Source organism: Geospiza fortis, unplaced genomic scaffold (genome assembly GCF_000277835.1).
Source record: "Geospiza fortis unplaced genomic scaffold, GeoFor_1.0 scaffold383, whole genome shotgun sequence".
Lineage (NCBI taxonomy): Eukaryota > Metazoa > Chordata > Aves > Passeriformes > Thraupidae > Geospiza > Geospiza fortis.
Window position 1 is genome coordinate 951,634 of NW_005054484.1, and position 12,745 is coordinate 964,378.

The following is a 12,745-nucleotide window of genomic DNA, read 5'->3' on the forward strand; positions in this document are numbered from 1 at the left end:
CTTGGGTTGTGTTTTGCTCAGCAGTCAAATTAGAAGCAGAGAATCAAGAAGCCCATCCTGATAAATTCTGTTCAAGTGCAGAGTCATTGCCTGTGTTGCTGATCTGTTCTGCAGCAAGGCACCAGCCTTTCAGGCACACTGAGCATGCAGAGCCTTCAAATTTACAGCTGTCCAAAACAAATGTGTAAACTCAATGGAGTTTGTTTATTTAATTCTACTTTATAATACACTTAACTTGATACCAAGTAAAAGAAATAATCTGGCAAAGACATCATTAAACAGTTTAATAAGGACTGGATGACTCATTTTGTTTGAACAAATGGATTATTTTGCAATCAGAAGTACAAATGTTAACCAGCTTTATTTTTAGTTGAAAATGTCAAGAGGTCAGAAACAATTAAAGCAATTGTAAGGTGGGAGTACCCAGGGTTTGTGTTCTTTTGGATTTGCACCTTACTAAAATTGCTTTTATTGCAGCTTAGCAACTTAGCAACATTTTTCTGATAAGATAATGGGAATGACTGTGTAGGCACATTTACTGGTAAGAAGAGATTAGAGACAAACAGAAATGGAGCACACTTTTCATTTTAATAGCAAGAGTTGAAAAACTGAGAGGATCTGCTTTTTCCATCCAGGATTTGAAATTTAGTGATTGTATTTTAAAGGAAATGTCTGATCTACTTTCTCACCAGCTCAAAATTCAATGTGTGGAATATCAACCACAAGCTATTTAATGTTCAAAGTTTCACTTTGAAAGTTTATTGTGTCAAGAGGAAAGTTTTAAGTGCAAAGAGAAGCTCCCTGAATTTCAGCTCAGAAACAGGAGAGCTTTGAGAGCAGACACTGTGGGCATCAGGAGGCACTGTCCCTAGCAAGGCATGTGCTAGGAAGGCTGGAGGCAAATCCAGGGAAGAATGTTCTTTTTACTGCTCCTGCTGTCAGGGGTTTGAATTTACTGCCCCCATAGATTGAAGTTTTAAGTGCAAAAAAAAAAGAGAAGTTTTAAATGCAAAAAAAGGCAAAGAGAAGCTCCCTGAATTTCAGCTCAGAAACAGGAGAGCTTTGAGAGCAGACACTGTGGGCATCAGGAGGCACTGTCCCTAGCAAGGCATGTGCTAGGAAGGCTGGAGGCAAATCCAGGGAAGAATGTTCTTTTCACTGCTCCTGCTGTCAGGGGGTTGAGATTTCCTGGCCCCATGGAATGACACAGCATGAGCTCCCTGCTGCAGCCCCTTGCTCAGACTGTCCTGGAGGTACCCACTGCAGCAGGGGCACCTGGGGGCCACCACCCCCAAAGCCTGTGTGACCCCAGGAGGGTGGCAGGGGCCAGTGGCCAAGGGGAACTGCAGCCTGCAGAGCCCCAAGGTGCTGGTGGTGCCAAGTCCTGCTTGCAGTGTGATGCTCTGCCTGGGCTGCAGCAGCAGCACCTTGTGCCCTCCCTGCTGCTGCTGCTGCTGCCTGGGGTGACCGTGTGCTCCCGTGCAGGTGCGCATCGAGGACGACATCGTGGTGACAGCCACGGGCATGGAGCTGCTCACCTGCGTCCCACGGACCGTGCAGGAAATCGAGGCTTTCATGGCAGAAGGCCAGAGCAGTGCCAAATCGTTTGGCTGCCTCTCCAGCCAAAAGCAGTAAACTTCAGGGTGGTACTTATTGCCTCAACTAATCAGTCATCGCTCTGATTTAATGCTGCAGCATATAAAATAAAATGCATCCAATTCTTAATAGCAAGAAAATCAGCAGTTTACGTGACCAAGTGGCAGCCAAATAACCCTGCTGCCTTAGCAGTGGGGCTTATACTTCTGCCAGATCTCAACTCAGATGTATCTTGCAGTTAAATCTGAATTTTGATGATTGGGACTCTAAAATGCCAAATGGATTATCTGAAAGCTATGAGCAATTGTAACACTCTTAAGTCCTTTTTTAAACTTCATCACAAGTACTGTGAAAAACAGAAATAAAAATCAGTTGTTCTCAGTGGACATAATGACATTTTCCTTATGGATCTGTATCTGTGTACTAAGCAGAAACAAATTTTGATTAAAATTCACCTTAGCATCATTTGTGTTCACAACTTCGTGGTCATTTTACTTCTCTGCTCCAGTTCCTGCTTCTTTATCTGACCCTACTACCAATTTGTGCCCTGCAAACTTTGACCCTTCCCTAGCCAGAGTTCTCTGCTCTGGACAGTGGCTGTACTGATCCTTCAAACATAATCCCGTGCTCATTAGATTTGTTCATCTATTTGTTCCTTAAAAACACAGATTGCTGTGGTGTTCATGACCCTTGAAAGTTGAAAGAAGGGAATATCTTCGCTGCAGGGCTCATGGTCATTCAGCAGCATATGCTCTACAGCATGATATTTTTAACTGTTCAGTGTTAGACAGTTCAGAATGAAATAATGTAAATATTACTTGGATACCTTACAAACATATTGATACTAGTCACAAAGTTATTTTCCACTCATGCAAGATCTAAATTACCAAGAGAAGCTTCTCTTTGCTGTAGGTATTCATCAGCTTGCCGGATAATAAATACACTTCTTGCACCATAAAATAGCACTAGGTGCTGGTAACTACATAAAAATAATCTTTCTCACTCTACATACACATCAAAACTCCCGTTCAATATTCAGATTCTGTTGCAGTTTGACTGCAAAGCCACTTCAGAACGTCCCTCTGCTGTGCTAGGAGGAGCTGAAGCCACAGCAGAGCATCAGGGCCTTTCTGGGTCTCAGTGCCTGCCAGGTGAGGATGTCCCACTGAAGGGATCAGCTGAGCTGCATCAGAGCAGCTCAGCTCTGCTGCTCACACCAGGCACTGACCCACGGGTGATGGGTCAGTGAGCTCCCTGTGTCACCTGGGGGCTTGGGTGGTGTCAGGAACCACTGCCACTGCCTTGCTGCCTGCCCCCAGCACTGGATTGCGGGGAATGCCCAACGAGGGGAGACAATGATGCATCTGACTCCGTCTTATCAGAAGGCTAATTAATTACTTTATTATACTATATTATTCTATATTATATTACATTACATCTAAACTGAATCTGCCAAGCACTCAACTGCACAGAATCGCATGACTGTCCCCCAACAGTCCTGACACACACACACACCTGGCCCTGAGGGACCAAGGAAACACAACACCATCACTGGGTAAACAGTCTCCATATTGCATTCTACTTTGGCACAACACAGGCACAGCAAAGGATAAGAATTACTTTTCATTTCTGTGAGGTTCAGAGAATGTGAAACCCAGAAATATTTTTGGGAAGAATTGTGCCTTGCTTTTCTCTGTGGAGAGAAATGTGGCGACACTCCAGCACCGGATTTAGGCCTGAAATCATTTCCTCAAGAATCCTCATATACATTGCTCCAGGAGAGCTCCTTTTGCTGAGCAGGTTGGTCTGTGTGGCAAGAACCTGCCCTTTGTTCCCGACAGCCTGGTGATCCATTGCTGTGGAGGAACCTTCATGTGGGAGACCAAAGAAACGTGAAACAATCCAGAGGACTTCATTCATGTCACTCAATTAATAAATAAGCCTATTTACATTTTTAGAGGTTTCTTGACATTGGTTTGTAAGAGGCCATTGCTGCCCTTGACTTCTTGACTGTGAAGGGAAACATTTTTTTCAGGGGGGAGGTTGTGAGATCAGGAGCTTGTATGTGCTGCTGCATTGGTGTCCCTGCTGTGGTGACTGGAATGTTCCACCTCTGAATTCTGTTACCTGCACAAGGACATCAGGCTTTGCTTTGGGAGCATTGCAGATATGAGAACACAGAGACTACACTGGCATTGCTCTGAACTCATCTGCCCCAAAACTCAGGTTTTCTCAGGGCTAAAGAGTGCTTGTGGCCCCAGCCCTGTTCCCTCCACAGCCAAGAGTTGTCCTGTGGTGTGGGAGCCCAGCACATCCCTCTGGCTGTGCAGGACAGCCAGGACCCTGCCAGGGGGCTCAGAGACCCTGGCACAGAGCCCAGAACACCTGTGGGGTTGGTTATGGCCCGTGGAGCAAATTACCAACCTTATGTGAAGATCAGCAAGCCACAACAGTTTAGGTAGAATAATTGTGAAGTTATCACAGGGTGAAAAAGTAGATTTTAGGGTTTTTGGTATGGAGGTTCAGAGGGCAAGGTGGAGGAATCTGGGCATGTCCAGCCTTTCTCCTTCTTCTTCTTGGCCTCCATCTTCTGCTGTGATGTTGGCACTTACAGATTGGTTTAGAGTAGAAGCTCACTGTCTAACACAGGTGATAGGTATTGGGAAGTAATTGTAAACATTGTGTATGTAGTTTTTAGTATAAAGACATAACACTGCCCTGGGGGCAGGCAGAGTGCCTGGAACTGTCCTGCTGGATGGACCTCGGCAGGGCAGGAGAAAGAATTTTATAGATAAGAAACAATAAACAACCTTGAGACCGAGAAATGGAGAGCTCTGACTGCTTCTTCAAGCACTGGGCTGGGAAAAGAGACTTTGAACAATCTCGGGGTCACTCTGAGCAGCCAGAGACCCCGACACTGTGGAAGACTCTGAACACGCCAGGGGATGATGATGATGATGATGATGATGATGATGATGATGATGATGATGATGATGATGGCTCACTGCTGTGGGCACTGAACCTTGCTGCTGCCTCTGTTCTACAGTAACATGCACAGATTAGGAAGGGAGGAGAGCTTTGGAGCTGTTTCAGCTGAGCCGGCGCCCCGGAGCAGCTGGGAGGCCTCCCCTGGCTGTGCTGGGCGCTGGCGGGAGCGGGGCCGGGCCGCAGAACAGGTCGGGCAGGGAGGAGGCAGAGCCGGTTCTGCCCTGGGCGCGGCCGCTCGGAGCCTCCGGGCAGCGCCCGCCCCTGCTGCAGCCGGGGATGCTCGGGCTCTGCTCGGGCTCTGCTCGGGATGCGGCACCGTTTTCATTTTCCCCCACTGGTCTTCATCATCAGGCCCACGAACTTGGTGAATGTCCATTTCATCCTTCATTCCAGATCGTTCTGTAATTATGATCACTTTTATCCACTTAAGAAAAAAGTGAATTAGAACTAAATTGGGGATGGGAGGGGGAATAAATCTTTTTTAAAAAGGCAAAGTGTTAAAAAGTGGTGTTTAATAAATTTAAGTGTATTAATGGGGTGAAAGTACAGGTTATGGCAAATTTTCTTTTTGACTACATCAAGATATTTTATATTCTGTCATGTTTTCCCAAATGCCTTTTCCCCTTGGCACAAACAGACTTGAATAGGGTTGGCACCGAAGTAACAGAATGTGTCTTATGCCAGGCAAATTTGTGTGTTTAGAAACGTCTGAGCACTTCTGAAATGATACATGTAAATTGTTCCAGCAAATTGCTGGAGCTCCCTGGGGTTGGGTGCACTCTGAATTCACCTGCCAATTACCCTGCTGCAGCTACAGGGGGTGTTCAGGGAGTGCTCTGGGGGCTGGAGCAGACCCCTTCCCTTGGGGGACACTGGGAAAATGGGAATCAGGTCTCCTGGGAAATGTGCTGTAACTCCTTTTGTACTGACAGGCACTGGATTCTGCCACAGACTGGAGTTAAGAATCATGAGTCAAAAGGAAAATTTTAACTTTTATAGGTCCACAGTGAAATTTTCTGTGCCCTGCAGCAGAGGGTGGGATGGAGGTACTCTGCTGCCCAGCCTGGGCTGCTTCACACTGGGGGAAATGGCCCTTGCTCCCTGCAGCTGCTTTGGCAGGGGGGCTTGGAATAAGCCTGAGCCCTCTCCTGCAGCCTCTCACTGGGGCACATTTAAACGTGGATTTGTTCCAATCACGAGTGAGGTGCTGCACAGAGCCACTGCTCCTCTGGGCCTTGTCCTGCTGCCAGCCAAGGACAAGGATCATTGTCCTGGTGCCAGTCGAGGACAGGGATCCTTGTTCCAGTGTCAGCCAGGGATCCTTGTCCCGGTGTCCCCAAGACCAGGGAACCATGTCCTGGTGCCTGCCAAGGCCAGAGGGTTGCTGTCCCACTGTCCCCAAGGCCAGGGTGGCTGTCCCCGTGAGTGCCCGGTGGGGACAAGGCCAAGGCGCCGTGCAGAGGCCACACCACCATTCAGGTCACTCCTGGCCCTGTCCCTGTGTCCTGGTCACTCCTGGCCCTGTCCCTGTCCAGCTTCAAGCACTTTGGCCATTGCCCTGTGTCACACGCTGCTGTCATTGGTGCTGCTGTCATTGGTGATGTCACTGTCACTGATTGTTCTCTCATCTGGTTGCTGTTAAATTGTAAATTGTTCCAGTAACAGTAAATTGGTATCTCAACCCCTAATCTGCGTTTGGGCTCTCCCACCTGAGGGTTGGGGGATGGGAGTGGCTGCGTGGGGTTTATTTTCCAGTTGGGCTTAAACCACAGCATCAGTAAAAAAAAAAAAGTGCAGAGGCTGATAAACCAGAAATTTCATTTTCCAAACAAATTACTTTTGTAACTCAGTGGTTTGGTTTTAAACGTGAAGGAAATGGGGTCAGAGCTGTCAGGAGCAACAGGTGGAGAAGTCACCCATGAGAGCTTTGGAAAGAGGATCACGCTCACTCAGGAGAGCCAAGAAATCATTTCCACCAAAATCACAAAGAGCCAGGATTTGCAGCCCCTCTTCAGACTGCAGAGGAGGGCCCCACAGCAGCCTGGCAAACCAAGTTCAGGACAATGGGGCCAGACAGCCCCAGTGCAGGTCAGAGATCCAGGGAAGAGATCAGCACTGGCCTTTCCACCAGGGCCGTGCAGTAACAAAGGAGATGCCTTCAGGTCATCTTTTCCTTGGAATTTTTGGTGTTCTACTTCTCTCCCCGCCCCCCATGTAAATGCAATATATTTTCAGTCTTAAATTTCTTTTTTTTTTTTTTGCCTTTTTTGTTAAATCAGACATTTAGACAAAACTGTAGTGAGTTTCTGATGGCTTCCATGGAGCAGAAACCTGAGTGGAAGAGGGGAACAGAGACTATTGCACTGATTTCTCCAAGACAGCTGTGTGACTTGGGCAACTCTGCACTTCAGGGAGATAGAAAAGGGATGGGAAAAATGAGGCCACTACAAGCAAAACATTTTTATTAGCTCCTGGTATTTCAACCCTACCAACTTCAGGTGCAGTTAGAATGAAAAAACATATCTGCAAGAAGTCTAACATAATCCAAAACAATCCATCAAAGTTTTCCACATGTATTAAAAGTTTAAATTCAAAAAAGAACTTCTCAAGGTTTCATTCTCTAACAGTATCTTCATAGAGATAACATCCAAGTTTTTTCCTAAGTGCAGATACAGAGCAAACAAGCATCCTCCAAAATAATCTATGGATAAAGGTAGTGTAAGAGGGAAATTAAGACAGTGTAGTAATCTACAAGACAGACACACGGGTTAAATGTAAAATAACCATACCATCAATGAAATATTTAAAAATTAAAATAAATTAAAGTTACATCAAAGTTCCTGCTTTACTGTGTTTAAATCCTCAGTATAGCACATAGCACTGCAGTATGGATCGTGGCAAAGACTAAGCAGTAGCAATAAAAAAGTTGCTACAGAAAAACTTCTATGGAAATAAAACAAGGCTAAAGATACTCCTTCACACAGATGTATGATGGCTGTAGAAATTCCACTGAATCAGTTACTAGGGCCATTTATTTTTAAAATCACTGTACATTTCTGTAATGTCAGCCAGCAGTGATCCATGCATCCCAGTTCCATGCCTGCTGTCCTGCCCCTTCCACTGCAAAGCCAAGCTGCACTATTTGTTCTCCCCAATACCTCCTCCCCAGCAAGAATGCAATTTTGCAGGGCACAGTTTTTTGGTGGCATTTTGAAATTTTCTGGAAAAAAGCTCTTGTTCTCCTAAGGCTCCAGTCACTATGTGAGCAATATGAAATACAAGCTTCAATAAAAGGCTTTGTCAGTGTGCTGCTTTGCCTCTTGTACATGATGCTTTTTGGAGGCCAAGTGCCTGTATATATTGAGCATATTGTTATTTTTCTGGTGAACATTGGTAAGCATCCCAGCTCACTATTAACTATACAACCTCCCCATTAACTATAACTGGGCAGGAGGGACCTACATGGTGCTTCATAGGACTTAAATTCTACAGATTTAAAGTAAAAAGCAAAAATTCTCCACAGCCTTTGCAGTTTGTAATATGTAATGGAGAAAACAAAGGGCTAAAATACTCTGACAGGTATTTAAAAATGTTCTATTTAATCACAAGTTTCTGATACTACAGTGAGCCATCCTGCTGGATTCCTCCCATTATGCAAAGTCTAAAATGGTAAGTGAATATTCCTGTGAAAATGTTATCTCCTAAATATTACATTCCTAGTTAGCTAGGAGTTCAGATCTGCATAAATCTTTGAGGAGCAAAATATTTAAAACAAACAGTTAACCAGTTTCTGGTTTAATTGTTACAAATCTTCAGTGTTAAATCTAAAAGAAGAAAATCTCCACAAAACAATGGCTAAAGGTACAGTTTTTGCTGGGTTACTGCACGGGCACTGCAGACAAGCTGCAGCTCAAGAGTTTGTTCCATGAGGTCACAGGTGCCTACTGTCCACTGTTTTCTGGAGTTGTTGTGGTGGTCTCAGTGCCAACAGGTTGCACGTTATCTGCAAAATTGTGGGCATGCTCAAGGAACAAGTCTTTCAGTACGCTCAGCTCCTTGGTCAGGAGTTTAATTTTTGCCTCTAAACGTTCATTTTCTTCTTTAAGCTGGTTGACCCTTTGCAGTGTGTCTTGTGCTTTCTGCTTGCTTTTTAAGCGGCTCTTTTTCACGGCCATGTTGTTCCGCTCTCTGCGCTGACGATACTCATCACTGTTTCTATCCACAAAGGAACTCTTCTTTCCCTGTTTGCTCGGAGGCACAGCTTTGCCTCCACCACCAGGACTGACTGGCACCAGCTGGGGAACCTGCTGCAGACCACTGGAGTGTGCTTGAGTGTGAATCACACTTACTCCGCTCGCATCTGTGCTGGGGTTCTGTTGGGATGTCTTGCTCATTTGGGCAGGCTGTTCTTGGACACAGCAGAATTTATTAGGAGACTGAAAACTCTTGGGTTTCTAGAAGGTCTTTCCAACGGATCTTCACATGGATTAAGAGCAAGGTGAACCTAGTAGGGAAAAAAAAAGCTATTAAAGATGCTGGCTTCAGCTACAATCTTATACATCACTGGCTTTAGCATAAAGTACCGATGGTACATCTGGCATAACACATCGTAATTGTGCTGGAAGTGGACAAGCTGCCAACTGCATTTCTGAAGTCTCCAACATATTTGGATTGGATGGGACTATTACTGGGTCATCTAGTCAAGCTGTTTGAATTGTTCACTGGCTTCACTCAGTTATTCCAAAGCCATCCCTGATGGATGGGTGTCTAGCCTAGCCTCAAATATCTCCAGTTTCACAACCTCTGTCTTGGCAACATGTTCCACTGTCTAACTTTTCCTCCAGTTATACAATTTTCTTAGTTTTCAGACTGGAGTTTTCCTTCTGTGGCTTAAACCTATTAACAGCCTGACTCTTGACCAACAGGGGTATTTGATCCTTGTCCTCTTCGGACCACATCTCTGGGTGTATCCGCAGACAAATTCCTCCCTGATCTCTTTTCTCTGGAGCAAGGGTGCTCACCCTGTCCACCTTTCCTCAACCACCTTACAGCACTTGTTTTGAAGATGATGTTCAATTTGGTGGTGTTGTCTGGTCTACTGGTACTGAGTGGAAAAATAAATCTATGGAAGGTAGTGCATTGCAAAGGCCGTGTCTGGGTGACATTCCACCACAAGCAGCGTGCCGAACCTGTAACAGTATCACTCAAGGTGGGACAGGAGCACAGGCTGATGGCAGTGTAGATCACAACTCTACAACAGAGGACTGTCACCCATTAAAAGACAGCAAGCAGAGCTGACTCATCCATAAATAAGGTCACCTGCATGGTTGGTGCACTGGTCATTGTCCCCTCTCCTGTCCAGCACACAAACCTCCTGATGAGCAAGACATCCTCTCACCTGACTGACGTGCTCCCGCTGCTGAGGTCAGCCTGCTCCTGGCCCTACTGGTGGCACAAGGAGGATTCCACCACAGCTGCAGGGCCAAGGCCCTGGCAAGGCTAACAGCAGGTCCCCTTCTCTTCTCATCTCACAGGATGACTTCCTATATGGCTGGGAGAGAAGAGGGGAAGGACAACAGGATGGTCCTAAGCTCCTGAAACACCTACCTATGGCTCCAGTGAAAAATACCCAGTGATCAGTCAGATCCGTGTGGATTGTCATGTTGAAAACATTTAAGCAGCACTAAACAATCCTACTGCAAGGTCAGGCTGTGTGGCAGCAGTGCAGCCCAGCAGTGTCACACAGACATGCAGTATCACACAACCAGTGAGACACATCCTCCAGGGGGCTGGGGAAAAGCTGCAGCAGCACTGGGCAGAGCTGACTGCCAGGATGGGCACAGCAGGACTGCCAGGATGGGCACAGCTGGACTGCCAGGATGGGCACAGCTGGACTGCCCAGATGGGCACAGCAGGACTGCCAGGATGGGCACAGCTGGACTGCAAGGCTGATATGTAAACAGCCCAGGAACACCTCTCACATCCATAACAGCAGATGAATGCCGGGATGTGCGAGAGGTCTGTAGTGACCTCCTGAGTATCACTGGTCCTTCTAAACTCACAGGTTCATGTGTACTGTTCCTGATTGTTTTTCTCAGCAGTCTGTGTTGCTGTTTTACTTTTGGAAGGGCTATCATTAAAATGTTAAAATTCAACTGTGCAGATCAACTGCATATTTTCTTCCATGATGAAGGAGGCACAATGAGATGCAGCTGCAGAGTGTGGTTCAATAACATTCATGGAAAAGCCCACTAAATTTGGCTTGAATGTTACTCAAAATTAACATTCTCTGTCACCAAGAGGTCTTCCCACTTGTGAAGATGTGTGAGTATACCCACACCCTTCCTATCAAGAAATCTTTTCATTTTCCTATTTCAGGGCAGAATGAGACCATCAACACTTTCTGGCATCTGTGGAGCTGAATCTAAATACATAGTGTCTAACACCTCTGTGTTAGTATTTCCCCAACTGCAACACTTCAAGCAACTTTTGCAAACCATGTTTCAGTGTCAGATGCCGACCTAACAAGCAGTTAGGCTGAGCTACACTGAACACCCGGCTAAGGAGGTGTTCTGTGCCCAGCCCCAGACTGGCAGGGCCGGTTGTAGCAGCTGTGCATGTGTAATTGCACAGACATTCTTACTCGAGGTGTAAGTGCCTGCTCCTGTTAGAGCATACACTGGCCTTGTCTGCACTTCATTTTACAGTAGAGGATTTCTGCAGCCCTCAAAGCATGTACAAATGTACAGCTCTCCTAGGTTGTCTCTGACAAGTAGATTTTTGACACCTTTTCCAAATCTAACAGAATGCTTTGCTGTCCCCTCTGCTTCAACACATTTCAGTGCCTGCAAAGTCCACCTGCACAGGCCAGTTATGTAACCCACACCATTTTCACAACTGATTTTTGTGCTCCTACTACAGAGGAGGGGGTGGCTCCTGCCCCCAAAGGAACCCCACCTGACATGTAACAAGTTTCTTCATCAGGTTCCATATGCTACTTCTCTCTATGCTATCAAAACTACTTAATACTGCTTTAACACTTCTTTCCTATCTCTATTAAATTTCCCTATGGTTCAATGAAAAACTATTTGTTCCATTAAACCTAATATTAATGAAGGATTTCAGTTGGGCAGTACATGGATATAAGCAGAGAAGAGATAACCAGTGTCACACCTCTCAAACACGAATTCCAGCCCTGCCTGCTAGAACAGACCTCCCTCAGTCCCTTCCCACTGGAGCTGATTTGTTTTTTATGAAATTACTGTTTCTTGAGTGAGATGTGCTCTTATCTGGCCTGATCAGAACCCTTAACTGGGACAGGTGACACCTGGATTCCTGTCCTGCACCAAAGAATATGCAGAGCAAGTAGCACTAAACTAGCACTAGCACTGAACTGCATCACAGAGCTACAGAGTGCCAACTGGGGCTTGGAACTTGTTTTTCCGCCTGGTATTTGGAGGCTGGATGCCTATCAGCAACTGTCAGAAGGCTGCCCCAGGGAGCAACAGGCGCTATGGGCATCCTGCAAGGAGATTTAAAGGCAGCAGCAGGTACGGGACACACCGAGGGGACTCTCAGGAAGGCTGAGGTGAAGGCCATGGTCACTGGAGAGGCCATGAAGGGCAGGCACACAGGGCTCAGACCTCCCAGAGCCCGTGCACACACCCACAGCTGCTCCAGGCCCCTCCACACAGGTTGCTTTCCTGTGACTGCTGACAGCCCCAGCACAGCAGGAGACAACTCCTCAGAGAGCCAGCCCAGTTTCCCAGCATCTTGTTCCCATAAAGCTGCTCATGAGCTTCAGCCCAGCAACAGCCCTAGGCTGGTTCCACCCAACACATGGTACTGTTTCCAGTGGCCAGTTAGAACTGCCTGGTTCTCTCCTTGGGCCACCAACTGGCCACCCAGGAAAGCAGCTGGCCACCCACTACAGCATAATAGCTGGGAACTCAAGAGGTGTCTTCTCAGGCACAAAGATGTTTCTTACTGTCTCACACTACTCCTCAGGGACCCGTGAAGCAATGAAGGCCCTCATTTGCTTTCACACATACAAAAAATAAAGACATTAAACTTCCAAATGTTTGCTTCAGCAAAAAAAAAGTGTCAAAAGCCCCCAAAACTGTTTTGCCAATTCAGTTAGTATTTGTTTTTCAAAAAATAC

At 46.3% G+C, this 12,745-nt stretch overlaps 2 protein-coding genes across 2 annotated transcripts in view; one reads left to right on the forward strand and one right to left on the reverse strand.

The window, feature by feature from the left end:
- The window catches only part of PEPD (peptidase D), a 148,495-nt gene extending 146,434 nt beyond the window's left edge, over positions 1-2,061 (forward strand). The window contains exon 16 of the mRNA XM_031063188.1: positions 1,486-2,061. Coding sequence (XP_030919048.1) covers positions 1,486-1,635 — 150 coding nt within the window. The 3' untranslated portion in view covers positions 1,636-2,061. The remainder of the gene's footprint in view (positions 1-1,485) is intronic.
- A 6,302-nt stretch (positions 2,062-8,363) lies between these two features.
- CEBPG (CCAAT enhancer binding protein gamma) lies at positions 8,364-10,507 on the reverse strand. Its single transcript, XM_005428467.2, has 2 exons — positions 9,983-10,507; positions 8,364-9,088 (listed from the first exon to the last, which is right to left on the reverse strand). The coding sequence occupies exon 2, from the start codon at positions 8,976-8,978 to the stop codon at positions 8,526-8,528; it is 453 nt and encodes a 150-aa protein (XP_005428524.1). The 5' UTR covers positions 8,979-9,088; positions 9,983-10,507; the 3' UTR covers positions 8,364-8,525.
- Between the last annotated feature and the right edge of the window lie 2,238 nt (positions 10,508-12,745).